The sequence below is a fragment of the Manacus candei genome, unplaced genomic scaffold (assembly GCF_025592945.1).
Source record: "Manacus candei isolate 608988 ecotype Guabito, Panama unplaced genomic scaffold, ASM2559294v1 h1tg000023l, whole genome shotgun sequence".
In the NCBI taxonomy this organism is placed as follows: Eukaryota; Metazoa; Chordata; class Aves; order Passeriformes; family Pipridae; genus Manacus; species Manacus candei.
Window position 1 is genome coordinate 8004856 of NW_026138071.1, and position 20739 is coordinate 8025594.

Sequence of the window (20739 nt, forward strand, 5' to 3'; positions counted from 1 at the left end):
GTGAGATTCCCTGTCAGCCCAGTGGCCAAAGGAATGCAGAAGAGCAGGGAGCTGTTAACAGGACCAAGAGGCTAGTGCTGAGCTGACAGCACAGACCAGCACAGACCTAGCAAGGAGCAGAAGCAAATGAGTAGTCACTTCAGCAGTAAAAAGCAGGAAGAGCTTGAGAAGAACTATGGACAGGCACACAACCAAAACCTTTGGTTCTGGCAGTCCACGCTTTGTCAGGCCCCTCGATACATACTCAGACACTGGTGTGGCAGAGGTGCTACTTCGTTAGGATTGGAAAAGCAAGTCACAGGGATGAGCTTTCTCAGGGGATCAGCTTAAGTAGAAGAGGCATCAATGAGCTGATCCAATAACTACAAATTTGACTCTTGCCCTTTGTGAAAAACACAGCTATAGAAGGTGAACATAGAACTTACACAAGCTCCTTAAATGGCTAGATGAAAACATAAAACCCTACTGGTCTTTACTGGCTCAGCTTTCTCAAGAGTCCTTCCCTGGACAAAACATGGACTGAGCTCTCTCCCACTTGAGATCTGAGATCACTCCAAAGGAACAGAGAGCAGCAGCCATATGCTGACTGAGGAATAGGGAAGAAAGTGGGATGTGTTGTGACATCTGCCTCAAGATGGCATAGATCTTGTCAATCAAGCCTATAGAAGGCTAGATAAAAATATCACCCACTGTGGGCCTTCAGCAACTCAACTGCCTCTGGAAGCGACAGGAGAACATCTAATAGTACAGCAATTCCAAGAAAGCATCCAACAGTGTGCTGTGAGGTGGCCTTCAGACACAGAAGGGAAACTGAATTTCCCGCTCTCCTCAGGCTATGAGGATGGCATAGATGGGTTTGAGCAGGGAAGGAAACTATCACATCTGTCCAGGGGATCAGTGGGACCAAGTCCCTGCTGTTTTCTTGAAGACAGAAAGTGAAGCCACTGACATCAACTTTGGGCATGTGGAAAGTTGGAACATCATAGACTGTTGCAAAGAGTTGACATATTAAGTATCCAAAAAAAACAGGTATCAGGTCACTGAATGTCAAACACATGTCTTTATAAAAATCAAGATCACATTGACATAAAATAGAGGTTTTGTCACCAAGGATTGAACAGTCAGAAAACTTGCCCGAAACTGTGGGTTGAACACTCATAGCAAGACAGAGACATTACTTTGGGAAAAGTGACCATCAGTAAGGTCCCTGCTTGGGGTATCAGATCCCACCTGGCAGCACTTTAATGTAACAAGTCCATTTCTGCCCACCACCACAGGGAGCTTCAGCTGCATCAAAAGACCACACACAGCATCTCACCTTGCTCTTCAATGGCCAGGGCAGAGACCCTATGACACAGCAAACCCTGGCCAGGCAGCAGCATTTTTTGAGCTGCATTTAACTCTATGCAGGAGAAGTTGAGACAAAGTAAAGCCTCATACAGGGAAAAACCTAGGGGCAGGTACTACCACCTTCACAGCCACAGCAGCAACAGCTCCTGAGAGAGGCAAGCCTCTGAGGGTCTATGCAGCCAGTAACCAACATGCTGGGGCAGGAAGGCCATAGGATGCCCACCTGAGGGCAACTGTCCTCAAAGAACACCATAATCAGTACCTCCTGTCAGTATAATGCTATCTGGGTCTTACTCCTTGGTTTCTGCTTGGCAGCCAGGCAGGTGGAGAAGATTAGCCCAGATCCCACCAGCACCCACTCTGAACAGGAAGGGGAGAATGGCTTGAATCCTGTGAGATGCTTGGGAACTCCTAAGGCTACAGCAAAGCTAGTATGGAAGACCTTACAAAGATATTACAGCACTGCAAGAGGATGAAATAAGGAAAACATGACAATTTAATAAATATAAGCTTTTATTACAATAGAAAATAGTAAAACTCATGTTAAAATAGACTCTTCCTTTTGGACTGCTCAGAAAAAGCCTAAGCCTTGCTTTTACCTGCTTGTGCCCACCAAGGTCCTGATCCTTAAGCAATGAGCAACACATTTCTGTGATGAGAACCTCGAGGCTCCTTCCTCCCCAGTGACAGTGAAAGACTACAGCAGCAGACTGAGCTGCACCCCACCAGGCAGACAGGTAAGGGCTCTCTGTGGGGTTGTGTACAATATGCTTCTTTACCTTGTGCAATCAGGCTCCTGTTGGAAGCAGGCAGCTATAGGGAAACAGTGGACGAGGAGGAAGAAGAAAAAAAAAATCATCAGCAGATAATGGTAGCTGTCCTGAGACAGCTAGGAAGGCAGCAAATACACCTCCTAGAAAGACCACAGTGCCCAACTGCCCTTGGGTAGCTTATGCGCTATCCCAGGCAACACCCACCACCTTATCCTTCCATGGCCAGTCCAGTGCAAATGAATGACTGTGCAGTCTGAACCATCGTGTGCTCCTCTCTTCCTCAACAAAAAGGGCCAGGGGCAAGAGTAGAGTAGAAAGCAGAGGCCACAGAACAGCAAGGTCAGATGGGAGTGGGAGACACTTGTGCACCATTGCCAGCACAGCAGTACTCTTGACTCCAAGTCCCGCCTGTCTGCAGCCAGCAAGCTCACTCCAGTGCCTCGTACACAGCCCTCCGTAGCTCGATTGAGAACATCTCCTCCCAGGGACTGCGGATCCACTCCACCAGCTCTACCAGGAGCTCAGGGCACTCTGTGCGAATGTGCCAAGTGCTCTCCACCTTCAGTACCTGGGAGGGAGGAAAGAGAGGGAGGCAAATGAGCAGACTAGCCTGAAAGGCACAGATCAGCACTGAGCCACTATCCCCCAGCACGGGTGCCAGCTCCTCCCAATTCCTCTGTGACCTCTTCCTCCCTCTCTGTTGCCAGCAGTGGAGTGTCCCCACATGACTTTCCACTGTGCTCCCCTGCCTCTGGGGTGCAAGGCCCTAGGTTAGGTTGGGAGATGACAGCCCCAAGACACTCTTGCAGGAACAGGATCTGAGCACAATCAGCCCCCAGCATCTTGACCTCATGACCACCTCCTGATTACCTCATCATAAAGCATCAGCTTGATGTCACAAGGACAGAGACGATAGGTTATGACATTGCTAATACTGGTGATCGGCTGCTTCTCTTTCAACTGGATGTTGCTCCTAGGACGCATTTCTGCCTCATGGTCTTCATCCAAGGAGGGCAGCACCTGCCACTGGTGATTCTCCTCCAGCAGAAACAGCATGCTTCGGGTGCCCAGCAGGGTCACAGGGAAAGCAGATGCCCCTAAAAGGATATGAGGGAATAGGAGAAGCTTTGCTGAGAGCCTGAGTCACCACAGAATCAGCTTTGCTTTCCATTCTTCCCCTAGGGAAATCCTTTCTAACAGTAGTAACTTGGGTGAACAGCCTTATCCAGCTTGCTGACTGAGGAGGGGAGCAGGGTAGTGAAGTGTGGTTGGGCTTGACCAGCTTATCCAAACTTGTTGCAGGAGCAAGCGTATGAAAGGCCACCACCCAGCAAGCCTTGTCCAGCCCATGTCCTCAAGTGAGGCAGGAAAAGCCACTTGAGTCCTTTGACTTCTTAAACAGCACTTTACTAATCCTCAGTTAAAAGTCAGCAGCTGCAGCTCAAAGGCTGCCTTTTTTGGCCTGAATACGTCTGGCTGCAGATATCTGATGAGTGGAACAGAGAGCACGTAAAGTTTAATACCAAGCTGGGATGTGTCACAAGTATTGGCAGGAAGCAAAGTAGTTTTGATAAACTTTAGGGAACATAAATATAATCCAGCTGACTTCATTGGATGCAAATTCAAAGCACTAGAACTTGGGAAAAAGTTAGGTGCACAAAAATAGGGAACCACTAGCAGAACTGGCTGAGGTCACAAGGGATCACAAGCTGATGCAGCAACATGTTGCCTTTCTCATCACATCTCACTCTTGGGAATTAGTAGGAATATCAGAAATGGGATGTTTAATTAATCCTGTCTACTTGGCAATGAGATCTCAGCTGGAATTGTGTCCAGTTTTGGGCACCATACTCTAAAAGAGGAGAAAACTGTAGAGTTAAGAAAAACACACTTAAAGCTCTCCCTCCAACAGGCTATTTGTTCAGCTCCAGGAGACCAAAAAATGTACTTCCCAGATTCCTTCTGATGGTCGTTCTCTCATACCTCCCCAATGGCCAGTGGTGACCAGGGGTACAAACGCAGCAATCAATTGGTCAGAATGTGATTAGGAGCTAGGTTGCTTTTTTCAGTGTCCCAAGCTAAGATGATATTGGAATTGTTCAGTGAAGACTCAAATCCCAAGTTTAACATATTTGTCCCCCAGCAAGTCCTGCAACAGAACTTAATGGGCTCCAGCAGGCTGCTCCTGTACTATCATCTCAGGTTCTGGACACCTACTTCTGTTTTCCCAAATAAAGGAGCCTTTCAGCAAGTCACACAAACCAGATGTTGTTTATGACCCCTCATCTTTCCCTCAGAACAGGGCAATGATCCAGCCTTCAGATAATCTCCAGCTTCTCAGAAACCATCCCAAGTTGTGTGCAAGACAAACCTGGTGTGCAAGACCAACTTGCTCCCTAGAGCCTACATTTTGATGTAGAAAAGGGCTGGTAAATTCACTGGATGTACAGAAGTATGCTGCTGTCCTACACATCCCAACACTAAAAAAGAGCCCTCATGCCCCCACCCCCCATCTCACTGCTGGATGAATGGCCCAGCTCTTTTCCCACAGACTGTACACTAAAAACACAAGCATGTAAGCAGATAGCACAAGGTATAGGACACCTAGCCACTGAGATCTCCTGTACCTTGGATCAGGTAGGCCAGCAGGTAGAAGAAACAAGTGTCATCTGCAGCTGCAGAATCTGTGGTCTTGGAATCCAGCAGAGGCCTGGAGAGATACAACAGCAAGTGAATCAAGGAAGCACTCTGTTTCTAGCCTAGATTTGCTGAGAATTAGCTACTGTTCACTGCCCTCTTGGGGAAGGGAAGGACCCATCTCTTCCAGATGTTGCAAAAGTCCTCTCTCTGACTACCACCTTGCCAGCTAGGAGTGAAATGCTTCTTGCAGGTGAGAAGGCGGTCCTATGCATTCCTCTTTTTCTCTCCTCTAGAAAAGCTGAAATTGTCCTGCCTGGCTCAGTCCATGACACCCCTTTGTTCACTCCCTCTGCAGCAGGCACCTGAGACAGCTGCCTTAAACCTGTAACATAGGCCTGGCTGCCACTCCAGGGGTGCCTCCACCTTTCTGCTACCCCGTTTCCAGCACCATGCTTCCCAGAGCCTGCTGGACAAGCAGACATCCCTTTCTGTCTCAAATCCCAACCTCTCACAGTCTGTTCTTACCATAGCCAGTGTTGTGGATTCATTTCCACAGTGGGGATTTCCTTCACCTTACTCCTGTGCTTAGCAGGCAGTTCTTGCATGAGATCTAAAGAGGGGGAGAAGGCAGAGATCTTTTATTGCAAATCCAAGAGCAGTACATAACAGTTCAGGATGCTTCTCTAGTCTTTAGAGAGGCACTGCAAGTTATGATGCCAGTAGGGTTCTCCCACAGCTCTTTTTCTGAGCTGGCCAGAAGCAAATTTCCATGATATATCCAACAATAGCTCTCCTGATAGCTCCCCAAGAGCAAATATTTCAGATCCTGTCCCCTACCCCTCTACAGCTCTACTCTTACTTGTCAGGGTCTGCAGGAACTGGTCACAGCAGCTTTGGCTCCGGATCAGCAGATTGTAGGAGGCTTTCGGATTCTCAAACTCCATTCGCAAACTCTGGTGGCACAGTCCCACTTCCAGATGGGAAATATCAGACAGGTAGTGAGAGTCACTCTTCTTCAGCCAGTCTGCAGGTTGTCCCCTAATCACAGAGCACAGCCCTCAGCTGCAGCAGGCTGCCCCATTTCCTCTCCCACATCAGACTGCAACAGGGAGGTTTGCCAGAAGAGCCTCTGCATGTCACCACACACCTCCAGGGTAAGGTTAGCATAGGCTAACATAGGCTGGCACTACCCAGCTCTCACAGACTTGCTCAGGGTTCTCACCTGATAGCCCCGATGACTTCCAGCACATAAATCTTGAGATCAGAAGCAACCAGGATTGAGAGGAACTCTCCTTGCCGGCCAAACTTCACCATGACCACCTAGAATACATAGATGGTGGGTCATAGCCTTGGCTTGCCCCTTGCCAGTTTACCCACGGAAAGGACAGACTCAAAGACACTTCAGCTCCCTTCACACCCCCCAGTCTCTGGGATGCCACCCCAGCGCAGAACTTGCAGGGTGGCAAGAGGGACAGCTGAAGAGCTTTTGGAGTGGTGCTGTGGCAGCTCACCTTGAGGAAGCACTGGAACTCCTCAGCATTCTCCTCAAAGACCTCCATATCCAGGTACAGCTTCAGGCGATGATCCACTGAATGGAAGTCCCTCATGTTCAAGATGCCGTTTACAGCTGAGGAGAGCAAAGGGCAGCACTGACACTCTGTCCACTGACCAGGTGCTGCCCAGCCATGTGGAATGGCACCAGGGTAGCAGCATCACCCCCTCTGCACAGCTGCTTCCATCAAGTCTCTCCTCAAAACAAAGGGCCAAACCCAGGGCCTTATAGGCCACAGGTCTCCATGTGGAGATACAAGGGCACTTCATCGCTCTGACACTTGCTTTTTTTCACCTATACAAAGCTTTGATCTAAGCCAGCTTCAAACTATGCTCAGCTGTCTAGTCACAGGAGGACACTGCTTTGCTGCCAGATTTGGCAGGAGGGCAATTCTTTATCACAAATCCAGAAAATCTTTCTCGTTTCAGCTGGGTGTCAGTTCGGGTCAACTTTTTAACTCTGACTTTCATCGTGGCAAGGTTAAAGGGTCCTGAGGAAGACAGCAATAAAACTGCTAAAGAACATAATTATGTTTGTCATGCAATTGTATGACCAAATAATTTATACTACAGCCACAATACTGTCTGAGAGTACACACTTCCCAGCGGAGCCTGTTCTCCACCAGGCACACTACACTAATCAACTTCTCCTCAGCAGGAGCTTTTTCATAGGCTGTTTTAAATTGAGACCTTGCGATTTGACCCAAGAGACTGCTTTATTTCTCACACATAAAGTGTACAAGACTGAATATAGCAATCCTAAGCTGTGGTTCTCATCAGCTCTGCTTCAGAGGCACAGCAGTCTTGAAGGGCTGATCTATAGATCATGAAGCTGATGGGTTCACAAATCAGAACTAGACTCAGCTGCAGTAGAGTGATTTGGTGGGCTGGACCAGCTCCACAGCTCCTTTCTAACTTGTTATTCTGTAAATCACAAGCTGATGCCTGGGCAAAAGCAGTCTGCTACATCAGAAATCTAAGGTCTTTCAAAAATCATTTGTGGACCTCCTAGTAACTGCTGTCTTGCATGACAGCTCTGACACAGCCAGCATGCAGTCTCTTGGACAGGCTTTGTCATCTGAAGCTCACAAAAAAGTGAGGAAAGCAAAAGCAACTGTAGATCCACTAATCAGAGCCTCCTACTTACACACCAGCCTCACACTACACTTAAGCCAGAGAATAAATACAGAGAAATTGTGCATACTATTGTCCAAAGGTAATGCTCCAACTGGCAGCTATCGGGTGCCACATGAACCCAGTGTGTCCATAACTGAGCAGAGCACCTTTCAGAACATGACCCTATTACTCAGAGTGTAAGCAATAACAGGGATTAGGAGCTGACTCACTCTTCCCTACCTTCAGGCATGAGGATTTAACAGAGGAGAATGCAAAACTCTGCTCTCAAGAACTATATGGTTACAGCTGCTCATACTTGATGTCCTCCTCTCCATTAAACAGGAGGCAGTGTACCCAGCAAGCACCACTGATAAAGCCCAGTGAATAAGCTGTCCACACCCCCAAACTCTGGACAGATCCTACATACTCACAGGGACTGAGATTCCATGTTTCCTCGGACTCAGAGTTCAAAGAGAGCTGGGAAGGAGTGGGCCCCCGAGAAACACTGTAACGATAGCTTCCCATCAAGCTGCCCCCATTGGTGTCTGTGTGGCTGAGGGACAAGTACTGGCTCTTCATGCCCAGCTCCTTCCCGCAGCCCCCATCTGAACCACGGGAGTTGGAATGAAGAGTGCCTTCAGGCTCACTGCTCAGCTCCGGGGTCCTGGTGCTGTTGGTGGTATCCACCTCCGAGCTGTCCCCGCCGATGTAGAACTTCCCTCTCTCACTGGCCAGGACAGGTGTTTCCTCTGGGCCCTCCTGCTGGCTGTCTCCCTCCAACACAGAGTCTGAGAGGTCCTCACTCGTGCTGTCGGCACCAGGCAGCACAGGTGTGCTGGAGCACACCTCTGAAGGCAGAATGACCACATGGTCACTGGAACAACAGGGACAGGCTATGGGCTCACCAACTGCTGCAGGATCTGTGGAAGATTTTGTCAGGGATAAAGAAAAGCCAGAGCAGCTCTCCCCTCACAAGGTTTTACTTCCCCCCCTCCTCTGCAAACTACAAGCCCTCCCTTTCAAAGTAGACAATAGTTACAGTCTAACTTGAGCAGCTTGTTGAGCAACTTTGTTCAGAATCATATCCTACATACCTCCCCTCACAAGAAATTCTGGATCAGTGCCAACATCCACATAAAATAGTTCTGCTCAGATTTAGGGTAACCAGCGTGTGCTGTGGTTGCAACTGAAACTACATCAGGGCTTTGGCTTATGACTTTCCTCCACATCCACAGCAGCTCGCAAAACCTTTGAAGCCCAAGCTCATGACCAGTCAGTCCAACCTTCCTTAGGCACCTCCCTCCCTGGCTTGGTTTATCCTCCAGTCAACCATACCACAAGCAGGCTATGTCCCTTTCCCAGCTGTCCTCATCCCTCCTGACCCTGATTCCTGATGCTCCCTTCACCCACACCAGAACAGACTCCCAGCTGAATCATGGGACTCCTTGGCAAAGCGAGGAAAGTGTCCCAGGGGAAAGGAAAGTGCTGCAGCCAGGACAGCACTTCTGCCTCCACTGCAGTACTTCAATCCCAGGAACTTTGTCAAACAGCATCATCAAGCCAAGGCTGGGCACTCCCCACTTCAAATATAAAGTGAGCTTTGAAAAACTCAGCAGTCAGAAGATGCCTATTCAGCACTAGCCAAGTCTTAGCCAAAATACCACATCTAGTTTTAAACACCCAAAGAAAAATGTGGACAAATGGGAAAGAGTACAAAGGAGACCAGTAAGAAACTGCATGAATGAAATACGAATGACAAGCAAATTATCTAGAAAGTTGAGCTTATTTAGTATAGAGGACAGAAAACAGGACAAGTTGTGGGGGGAGAACAATGACCCTCCATTACAAAGAAAGGAATGAATTGCTCTCCAAAAGGGCAGCAAGGATGGGTTTACACTTCACAGCCAGGAAGACTTAAGTTAGGGTTAGCCATAGTTTTACCTGAAATACTGGGACATATTCCCTGGAAGCTTCTGTTAGCAAAAGGCCTTTAGAACAATTAAGTCTCTGTGGCAGAAATGACTACATGACCTTTAAGGCCCCTCCCAGACTCCAGTTTCCAGCACCCCTAAGTTCCCCCAGACTCCAGGCCCCCAGAACAGAAGTGCTGTTTGCCTAACCTTAAACCAGTGGCTTATACAAGGCAGGCTCTTCCCAGTCCAAGTAGGTCAAGTGAGAGTACATCCCACAACAGACTTTAATTCCAGCACAGCCAAGGCATCACCTCCTTCTATACATTCCATGCTCTGCACCACAGCTGCCACTCTGAAAATCTGCCTGGGCATTACCAAGCATCCTTCTCCTAGACACTAAATCCCACCTTGCTTTGAGGCAACTAGGGGCTCCAGGATTTTGGTGTCTCCAACCTCTGAAGGATAGGAACCTTGATGCCAGGAAGCCAGGGACTGTGAAAACTCCCACTTGCATTTCAGGCACTGGAACTTTGTTGATCCCTTCTCCTGGTCCCGATTTCGCCGATTCTCCTCAACAGCTGGGGACAACACTTCAAGGACATTCTAAAAGTAGCAGCACAAGGAAAAGACTGTTAGCAGGGAGCTATGATTGTCCTAATAAAACCAAGCTTCTGACATCAGCAAGTTTCTTCACATGCCTCACTACAGCATTTTAGAGTGTGAGGGGTACAGGGACTTTCACAGGTGTGCAAGACTTGCCAAGGGCACGGAACTTCACTGCAGAAGACCAAGAGAACCTGTTTTTGCAGGTCTGTGCCTTGAATCTACGTACTGACAGGCTCCCTCTGGAACTCTAGTCTCAAAGGTCCCATCTATTTGTGTCTTCTCTTAACAACTTGTTTAAACATACTTAAACAGTATCCTAAGAAAAATGCTTGGGTTAGAGACCAGAGTCTCTACAGCAGCTGTGTGGACCAGAGCTGCCATAGGACTGACATTCACTGTCTAGAGGGCTAAGTACAGGCTGGCACATCACTCAGAACACACGAAACATTATGCTGCACATGCACAGTACATAACAATCACTAGCTTGACTACAAACTTTTCACCCCAAAAGAAAGAAAGCTGCAAGACTTTCCCCTTGAGAGCACCCTTTATGCTGCAGGAGCTTCACTGCCCACAGCCATGCTCACAGGGCCCTCCACAGGTCATCTGTGCAGCAGAAGAAATCCCAACAAGCCAGACATGGGCAGCAGGTGCTCATGTGTTCTGAGAACAGCAGCCCTTTGCTGGCTGGAAGAATCCAGTGTCCTGCAGTAACACTGCCCCCCTTCCCAGGCCTTCCCCACCTGTAGACACTGCTCTGGGCAGTCATCAAGCACCACATATTTGCGCTTCTGCCGGTCCTTGCGAATGTAGCTGAAGTGCAACGTGAGGACAGGGAAAACTCGCTCCAGGTCCTGCAGGAGACAGAAAACACCCGTTTTAGGAAGAGGAAGCAGTTTTCAGTATACAGACCACATTTGTTTGCAGCCAGCTGAAACATGGCCATACAAGCACTTAATTTAGTGAGCCCTGAGCAGCCCTCCATAGCTGATAGCATTTGGGAGTCTGGTAAAATGGGCATAAACAAAAATAAACAAATATAAAGCAAACAAGTGCTGACAACACTTGTGTTGAGTGCTCGAAAAATTGCAGGAGTGCTTGAAACTTACAACAGTAACTTTCAAGGCTTAGAACAAATCATTTCAAACAAAACACGTTTTCATGAAGGTATTTCAGAAGAATATCAAGCCACAAACATTCAAAAAGGCACAAGGGCAGGATTTAAAAATGAGTTGGAGCTTTTACAGAAAGCAGTATTGGAGAAACCTGTAAACATGTCTGTGCACAGACTGAATGTTAAAATCCTACCACAAGGAAAAAGACATTTCCAAACTCCCTTTCTAAAGAACCACAAAAGCCAAACAAGGCTGGTAGTGCTAAAGTGTGCACCTAGACCAGATGGCAAACTGCCCACTGAGCTACCAGGAGTTTTCTAAACATCAGAGTTAGCTCAGTGCTGCACTAGAAACTGTGCAATCCACAAACAGTCCTCCAAGGCCAGGGTGATATCCCAGTGAGGAATGGACAAGAAGGAGGTCACCATTTCATCTCAGTCCTCTTGAGAAGTCTCTCATTCTTGCATACTGGAACAAGTTCAGCCATTGTCTTTCAGCTTTGGAATAAATTTGATGCTGGTTTCTGCTGCATTATTGCAGGTACTTTAAGCAATACAGATGCTCTTAGATACATATGCATTGGGTGGAAGAGATGCTTTTTCAATCAGGCTTTGCAGGAGCTAGGAAAAGACCTGCAGGATTCTCTGACAGAAGCCCAAATGCAGAATGCTGGCCCAGCCAGTGAGTAAGATGACAAAGGCTCACACAGAGGCATAACTCACCATTCTCTTCCAGCTCAACTCGGAGGTCTCCACATTCTGCAGGCATTTCAGCTCCAGCTTGTGGAGAACTCTGGCAGCCTTCAGTTCCACCTCAATCACATGCTTAGCTGTGACTCGCAGGAAGATCCAGTCTGGCTCTGGGTCCCCTTCACCTTCTATTTGGCTCACCAGCACTGGCTGGCACAGGTCCACTGCCAAGCAAGACACAGTACAGGTCAGCACATGTAGCAGGCCTTCAGGCCCGCTGGGCCAAGGTCCTTAGAATTCCCACAATAGTGGGCAGCATGATAAAGCTTCAGAGATATCACATTTGATTCATCTATTCTGTCATCATCCAAGCCCTCAAACACAGCAGTGAAAGGACATGTTTACCTTCTGGCTTCTCTTCTTCCTCTCCTAGCATTAGCTCATCTGCCTCCTCTTCTCCTCTCTGTTCTCCCTCCTCAGGCTCATCCAGCTGTACTTCAGGCTCTTCCTCCTTCTCAGTGTCATTCAAAGGAGGAGAGGATTCCTCCTGGGCTATCTGGGGTTTTCCTTGCTCTAGGTCAGAGCTCTCACTCTGCAAGTCCATGGCAGCAGGTCTGCCTGCGATCTCATCTGCAGAACGGCTACGGGAGATGACAGGTACTTGGTCGTGCTCCTCCAGGTGTCTCTTGTACTGCAGCCAGTCAGCACCAAAGCGATCCCTGAAGCTGGCCAAGCGCTTCATCTCCTTCTGATGCTGTAGGACCAGGCCTGCAGACAGAAAACTTGGGAAGCATGAAAATAGTTACCAGGCCAGAATACTCCTCTTACTGTGGGCAGTTCAGCTGCTATGTTACTAAGAAGACAAGCCTCACCAGCAGAGAGAGGTAATGCCTGGGGCTCATGTTCCGTGTCACTCGGCTCTGAAATACTCGCTCTACGCACTTTGATTTTACCCTGGAAAAGGCAAGGTAAGAATAGTTGGGAGGGATCAGAACAACCAAAACAGCATCTGATGAGGGGCTCTGCCAAACTGAAGGGTTTATAGATGTTACAGTGTAGAAGCACACCATGAAACATTTTACACGGTATATCAAGACTGATGTTAAGCCCAGCCTGTTCCTTAGACACAGCAGTGCAGAGGCTCACTAACAAGACAGTACCAGACCATATCCCACTGCACGAGGCTTTCACGTCAAGGCAGCCCCTTCACCCAACATGCCAGCTACATGGCTGAGAAGTTATGTCAGTTCCCTGACCTTGCTTTTCTTCCGAGGGAGCCTGACAGCCACGTTCTCTGCTGGGGACTGACTGTCACTGAAGTCTGCAGCACATGAACTCTCCAGAGCACTGCGGTCCAGTGTGGTCTTCTCTGAGGTAGAAGTGTGGATGGACTGTGACACACTTTGCACAAGTCTTGGAAGGTGCTAAAGTAAGAAGAAAAGACCATTGCTGGCTGAGTGCAAAGGGCAGACAAGGTGACCAAGCCACAACTCAGGCTGATAACTTCCCCATCCCTCACCCCAAACTTTCACCATCTCAGTCAAAGTAGTGACAATAGATCCTGCCTGATTGACTGGATTGTTTATCACAACCACTCTGATTTAACTCTCTGCCTTTCTTAAAGCAGATGGGAAACTGATAACAGTTTGTTTTGCTGACATGTAGTTCAAGTGTCAAGCACCAGACAGCATCTGAAGAGGAAACAGGCAAGGTTCCAAGTCCTGCAAAGCTACATAAGCCAGAATAAGTTTCACTGGCCAATTCCAACAATTACTAGGAATCAGCATGGACTGAGACAAAATGAGCTATGTCAAAGTCATGGCAGCCCATACAGATTTAATGGGACACATAACAATGCAAAAACCTGTCAGAGTTCCCAGTCCCAAAGCCAGTAAGATCAGTTTTTAACAATTATACTTACCATTAGGTCCGAGGAAGAGAGTGGCTCCCCATCCAAGAAGAACTGTAATTAGAGACCCATTTGCAATCAGATTCCATTTGGCTGGCACATACTCAGGACAACTTCTGCTGACTCCTACTCCCCTTCAGGCCACCCTAGGGTTGGGATCCCTGGCACAAAACTGCAAAGAGACAACCCTGTTCCTGCCTATCCATCACTCCTTTAATTGTAGCCACCTGACCTAATTGCATACAAGGCCAGAAGGGACCATTGTGGTCTTCCTGTTTACACACTTTATGACTTCTAGAAACATATCCAAGACAGTTCACAGAAGAGCTACAACAGATTATTCTGCAACAACTCAAATTGTTTTGAAAGGCACTCACTTTCAAAGCTTGTACCCGACTTCTAGCCTGAATCCACCTAGCTTCCAGTAACTTGAGCTCAGGGAAAGCTTTTTCCAAGATGCAGTTTGAAGACAATGAATCCAGCCATTTGCCACTCATATGAAAGGGCAGACCAGCTCTGGAACACCTCTGACCCTTAGCAAGTAAGTTTACTTTGTTAAATTGCCAGAACGCTGGCTTTGTTGGCTTCTTTATTTGAAATGAGATTACCAAAAACTGGCCTAAGCACTGGAGTGCAAGGGAACAGTGATGACACCTAGCTGAGAGCAGAGTGATGGGGAGAAAGAAAGAGGTGGCCGTGGCAGCACACACTTAGGTAAAGCGGGCCAAAACTGTGAGTTCCTTCTTTGTGCAGTCCAGCTACATAGTTACTATTGAGCAGGAAGAGAGTAAAGTTTTGAAACCATCAGTCAGCAAAAGCAAAGACATACTAAGATACGAGGTCTTGCAAACTTGAGATCAGTATTCAACTCTGCCTGGCCAGTGCACCACATAAAAATTTAAGGATACACTACTCTATATAAAAAAAAAAAAAAAAAAGGCAACCACAAAACAATCACCACTGTTACACCACTGGAATAAATTTACGAGTTTCTTTTTCCACACTTGCCCCTGAGTGTCAGAACACCCTACACCTTCAACAGCAGGGGCAGAAGGCACATGGCTAATACTCACATTGGAGGAGGCTGCCCTAGGAGACAGATGCACAATGGCTGCAGATCGGTGATTTTGATGGAACCATATCGGGTTTCCCTCTAAATGCAGCTGGGTGGGGGAAATAGACAAACTGTTATTAGAAGCAATATTCTATACCCTAATCTATTCTGCCTGCAGGCTTCAGTCTTTCTCTCTGCCTTGAGAAATATCCTTGCAGTGGGACAGTAATCAGGCCAGGAGAGGACTAAGCTTTTACAATGTTTCCTGAAATTAGTTCAGCAAATAGAAAAGGAGGTTAAAGGACTTCCTACTCATGCCCCTAAATTATTATGAGTTTTTCAGTACTGACTCTGAGAAGTGTTAAGAGAACACTCCTTTGTAGGCCCAGAGAAGCTGTGGATGCCTCATCCCTGGAAGTATTCAAGACCAAGCTTCATGGGACTTTGAGCGACCAGGTCCAGTGGGAGTGTACCTGCCCATGGCAGCGAGGATGGAACTAGATCTTTAAGGTCCTACCAACAGAAACCACTTTCTGATTCTATGATCTTCTTTCACAAGCACTATAGTGACTGCAGTGATCCTCCTTCAGACTTCTCTGAACATACAAATTCACAACAGGACTATGGGAGGATCTTCACTGAACTTGATAGTGTTAAAATCGGAAAGAAGGAGCAAGGAAGTGGGGATGAATATACGTAAAAGCTTGAGCAGGGGTCACCAAAACTGAAGGCTGAAATACAGGTATCTAAGGCTCCCCCATCAGTTTCACACATTAAAATTAAATGCTCAGGAGTTGAACTTATCTTTCAAAACTTTCTTCTTACCACAAAGTCTCCATCTTGCACACCCTGATCATGAAATCTCTAATCTACCAACCCATCAGGCTTTATGCTTACTTTTTTTAAACAGTGCAGAGTGGACAATGGTGCCAAGTGGGCATGTTCCAGCAGCAGGTTATAGGCCACATCAAGGTGCTGCAGATTCACAAGCTGCTCCACCCCTGTGAATAAAGCAAGAAACCATCAGCATGCTAGAAGATATAACTTAGCAACCTCCCACCTATCCCTCTCACCCAAAATTGAACCCTAATAAAAATAGTTGTGCCCAAGATTTCAAGTTCTGTCCCTTCTCAAGGAAGACGGAAAGGCCTCAAGCTCAGAAATGCTCCTCCCTTGTAAGCTCACCATTAATGCTGTCGAGCTCATTGTTGCGCAGGATCAGAGTCACCAACTTGGATCGGCTGAAGATGCCAAGGTTTGGCACCTTGGACAGGAAGTTATAAGCCAGATTGAGGTACTCTAGTTCTGTAAGGGTCTGTTCAGAGAGAAGAGCAGCACCAAATCAATTGGGAACCCAGCTCAAAGCCTGACCCTGAACTCAAGACAGGGCACTAGCTTCGACCATTTTTTCCATTCCAACAAGGTCAATAACAAGTGAGTTTCTTAAGACTGTTTCTGCAGAAAGACTTTGATGTTCACATTGGGTGTGGTTTGTCTAGGGGCACTCAGCATGATCTAACTGCTTTACAAAATTTGCTAGGAGCAGCTTTCTCCTTCCTCATCAACTTCAATGGACCACAGAAAAGGACTGGACATGGATTGAACTACCAAAAGACACTCACCGTTAAATAGTGCTCACAATCCTGGATCTTGTTATGACTCAAATCCAAGATCCTCAGAGCATTTAGTAATTGCTGAAGGACAAAAAGATTAGGGTTAGATCTAGATCAGATCCTACAAATGTCTCCATTGCAGTACAAAAAGCCTGCCCTGCTGGGAGAGGCCAGCAAAATTAACTCTGCTCACTTCCTCCCACCCAGATCTAGCAGCATCAGCAACGGCAGGCCCAGCTCTTGGCTGTGATCATCTCCTTTCTTCCCCTCAGTCATGCAGGAAGGATGCCCCACTCACCAGCGAGTCATCCAAGGCAGTGATTGAGTTATAGCTGAAGTTTACAGTCTGCAATTCCAACCACGGGAGAGCACAGCTCAGATCTCCACCACATGCTGAAATGATTTCCTAGGAAGAAAAGAGGAGTCATTCCTTGGTGAGTACTAGCTGTTACACTAACAGCAGAGGAACACAGGAGAACAGTCAGTCCAGAACAAGGCTGACATACTGTGTTTTACAGACCTTGCCTTGCTTACAGAACCAATGAGTTTTATGCCACTAAAGCAAGTATTTGGAGGTGGTGGGAATCCCACGGCTAGATGTTTAGAAAGAAGGGAGATGCTTTTGTTTCCTGCACTAAAGTGGCAATAGTTAACCTAACTTGTTAGAATTCTTAGGTTCGGAACACTAAGCACAAAGATTCATGCTAACAAAACCTTTTTCAGACCTCCATCAAAGCAAAAGCAAGTTAAACACTTGTGTTCTGACAGACAAAAGAAGCTCTCAAAGCACTCCCTATCAGCAGCTCCTGTTCCCCAGCAGGCAGCTGCTTCTGTGCTCCAGACAGAAACCCAGAGCCCCACAGCCAGCACGGCCCACACCACTCAGTTCTCCATGGCTGGAGCTTGCCTTCACATCTCGGAAATCCGCTGGGCAGCGGTGCAGATAACATACCAGAGCACAGCATTTCCTCTGATAATCAGCTCTTATTTAAGGCTGCTGAGGTACAATGAAATAAACCTTGACCAGCTGCAGGCCTTGAATGTGGAAATGGCCAGATACACAGAGCTGTCAGACCTAGCTGTCATGAATATTGTCTGGAGCCAGGAATTGTCAAGAAGCGAAGAAGGAGAATACAGAGCCCATGTGTACCCAAGCAGGGAATACTTCAACACTGCTTGAGACAGGAGTAGAACCTCAGAATGTGGAAGGGAGAAAAAGCCATACACAACATGCATGGATGGATGGAAGGGTTAACACTGTCTCCTAAATCTTCCCTGTGTGAAGGGCTGTAGGATCAAGATAGCCTTTCTCTTGCGATTTTCCCCATGAGCTGTGTAGAGACACTCACCTCCAGTGTACTGATACATTTGCAACACGTTAAAGATTCCAGCTGAGAATAGACAAATCGCAGTCCCCGGAGGCAGTGTGGAGGGACAGACCTCAACTGCAGCAATGATGAGAAAGCAAGGACAACATACATCAAAATATTACAGTATAAGAGCAGCTCACATCTGTAAGAGTTCTCCCACTTCCATGCTGCAGCCTCCCTCTCTGACATTCCAGCCTTTGCTCATACCCAAGTTACACCCCAAGCAAGTGTTACATGAGTTTAGACTTAGCTTTTTAGGGAAGCCACAAAAGCCTACCCAATTTTTAGGAGTAGAGGCATTCTGCAAACACAAAACTAGTCACAAAAAGCCAAACAGCAAGACTCAAAGCCAGTCCTGCCCCCTATACTTACTTCTAGATGCCGGAGGGACTTGAAAGGGAAGATCTTCACAGCAGATTGTAAAACACAGTTTGGAACATGAACAAGCTAGAGAAATGAGAATAGAAGTCTCATGTCAAGCTTGATTTGTACTGCAATACCACCATCCTGATGCACCAACTGCAGCACTTTGAACAGGCTCCCCCTCCAGCTTGGGTATTCACTGACAAGCTCTCCCCCAGTGCTGGTAGCAACACTGTCTCCCAGCCCCATAGCATGATAGAGGTCAAACAAAATAGCATGTTAGCAAGCACTGCCTGGCAAACCACAGAGCTCCTCTTCATCTCCTCTGTCCACATGGCTTCACCACTTTCAGCACCACTGGGAGGTCTGACAGCTGGAGTCCTCAATCAGCCACCACTAGCAAATCTACTAAAGACAAATCTAACTGCTGGAGCTATGTTTATTGAGCAACTGAGCTGAACTAGCACACTGGTGGGAGGTGTGCACGTGCATTTCACTACAAGAGGCCAAATAAGGCAAATCACAAGCAGATACAATGGAAAACAGAGCTGGTCTCCAAGACACCTGTTAGTATTAGACTGAGGTGCCTGCAAATCAACTCTGCATTCCGTGGTGCAGCCACAGGCCTTTCACCACAGGGCAGTTACAAACACAAACACAGTTTGTGTTCATGTACCAAAAAGTAGTTTATTAAATTTATTAAATTATGCTTTCTATGGACAATGCAGAAACAATATTTCAGGCTGCTACTGAAAGTGAGTAATGAAGTAGTTAACACCTCCACTGTAGACAGCAAAGTACAACCAGAGAGACCATCTCTGCCAGTTAAATCCATGTTCCCGCAGAAGTGACTCATCAGGTGCAGAACAGACATTCCAAGGCCTATTGCTTCCAAGCCCTGGCAGCAATGAATCACTGCCCACTGCCTGCCAGCACCAATGCTGCCCATTGAACAAGAGCATCTGTAGGGGAAGCTTGTGCTGGGAAGCTCTAATGATCAGTTTTAGCAAAGTTTCTTTCAGATGCCATTCTTGCTGTATGTCTTGATCATCTCCTCTTCTTCCACTACCTTAAAAATCTGATCAGGCTGCTATAAATTATTAACTTCTCCAAGTAAATCAGTTACTAGACAACAATAAGCAGCTTTCCCTTCTTTACAGGCTTATTACAGAGAGAGCCCATTTTCTGGTTAACACAAGAACTCACCACAACATCCTCCTGATTGCAGTGTCCCTCCCTGCCTCCTCCTGCCAGGACACTCATGTTTCTCCAGAGGCTCTGGGCCCCACTCCAGTCTCCACATTCAGTACACTGCTACAAAATCCTCCCAACATTCTCTCTAGTCTCAGGGGGAAAACACTTTTAAAGACATCACAGATTTTAGTGCTTAGTCACAACACCTCCTGAGCACCAGTGTGGAACCTAAGAACAGCTGCCAATTCCCCTTCCCCTTTCAGGCCCTTTCACCTCTACTACCCTCCCAGCAGTGCCCCAGTGCCCAGTAGAATCATGTGCAGCCTTGTAGCACGTGCCACCCTTCAAAAACCTCTCTGAAGAGTTCCTAGAGCTGTACTTTTATCTTCATTACATACTTGTTAAAATTAATGAGGATAAGTTACTAGCAGTGTCCCATGCTGTGAAATCAATCAACAAGAACCACTGCCCAGGCAGGAGCATGTAAAACTCCAAAGTAAGCAGCAGATGGTCTCAGAGTAGCAGGTGTGTACACTGCCTAACTAACCCCTCTGCTCTGCTGCCTTGGGCAGATCAATCACCACTCAGGGAGCACTCGGCTGTGCTCGGCTGCCAGATACTGCCTGAATTGCTTGAGCATTTCAGGAAATAATAATTTCCCAACAATGACACCACTTTACCAAGGTCAGAAGATAATTAACTCCTTCTGCCCCTGTTTTTAACTCCAAGAAACTTTCTGCTGAGCTGCAAGGCTGATCCTAGGTAAATTAGCTATAGACTATCGTACTGAATGAACTATGACTCCACGCAACGACCCTGTGAGAGCCACCCGACCCACTGAGCACACACACGCCAGACGGGGGCCATGGGCAACAGAGGAGGCCGTTTTGAAGCTGTGCCTGCCCCCTCCACCGGCCGGCCCTGCAGCACCCCCGGCCCCGGCGTGTACGGACCTTCAGGGAGTGAGTCTTCTGCAGGACGTCGAAGAGGAACTGCGCCTGGAGGATGGCGGCAGTCTCGGCAGGGTGCGAGGGCAGCGCCACGAAGCCCCGGTTCTGGTTGCGGGAGCCCAGGTGATGCTCGAAGACCTGCGTGAGGTGCTGCAGGGTGGGGGTGAGCAGCGTCAGCGTGCTGGAGCCGTCCAGGACGAGGTCCCCTGCAGGGAAAGGGAAGGCAGGGCCGGGCCGTGAGTGCCCACACACCGGGGGCACCGACACGACCGGTCCCAGCGAGGCTCGGGCGGCCGCCACTCACCGGCGTCCTGCAGCAGCCGCGCCAGGCCGCGCACCAGCGGCTCCGCCGCCGCCATCTGCGGCGGGGAGGCCGAGGCGGCGGAGGTGGAGGTGCCCGGGCCGGCCGGAGCCGCCCCGCCGCCCTTCCGCGTTACCGCCGCGCCCTTCCGCCGCCCCGGCGCGGCGGCCGCCGCTCACATCCGGTTGCCATGGAGCCCGCCCCGGCGTCCCCCTCCCGCGCGGCGGGGCCC

The 20739-nt window shown here is 48.1% G+C and overlaps 1 protein-coding gene across 2 annotated transcripts; it reads right to left on the reverse strand.

Annotated features, from left to right (window-relative positions):
• Positions 1-1828: 1828 nt before the first annotated feature.
• STK11IP (serine/threonine kinase 11 interacting protein) lies at positions 1829-20690 on the reverse strand. 2 transcript variants are annotated; one of them, XR_007904388.1, is made up of 25 exons: positions 20511-20690; positions 20210-20412; positions 18072-18146; positions 17679-17774; positions 16628-16735; positions 16339-16410; positions 15902-16031; positions 15614-15717; positions 14736-14825; positions 13675-13716; positions 13010-13177; positions 12626-12707; positions 12159-12521; positions 11787-11977; positions 10693-10803; positions 9751-9946; positions 7862-8350; positions 6275-6390; positions 5986-6083; positions 5623-5801; positions 5289-5373; positions 4751-4833; positions 2994-3220; positions 2328-2691; positions 1829-2163 (listed from the first exon to the last, which is right to left on the reverse strand). XR_007904388.1 is itself a non-coding variant. In XM_051786626.1 (24 exons), exons 1-24 carry the CDS (start codon positions 20563-20565, stop codon positions 2551-2553), a joined length of 3504 nt encoding a protein of 1167 aa, XP_051642586.1. In that variant the 5' UTR covers positions 20566-20690; the 3' UTR covers positions 1829-2550. The 2 variants fall into 2 exon arrangements, 1 of the variants encoding a protein (XP_051642586.1); XM_051786626.1 differs by having other exon boundaries at positions 1829-2691.
• Positions 20691-20739: the final 49 nt, after the last annotated feature.

Excerpts from the sequence above, each read along its gene's own strand:
- STK11IP (XM_051786626.1), bottom strand. The coding sequence starts at position 20,565 with ATGGCGGCGGCGGAGCCGCTGGTGCGCGGCCTGGCGCGGCTGCTGCAG. Across the intron at positions 16,736-17,678 it reads AATGTATCAGTACACTGGAG|GAAATCATTTCAGCATGTGG; the intron begins GTGAGTGTCTCT and ends TTTTCTTCCTAG. Across the intron at positions 8,351-9,750 it reads CCTAGTTGCCTCAAAGCAAG|ATCCTGCAGCAGTTGGTGAG; the intron begins GTGGGATTTAGT and ends AATCTTCCACAG.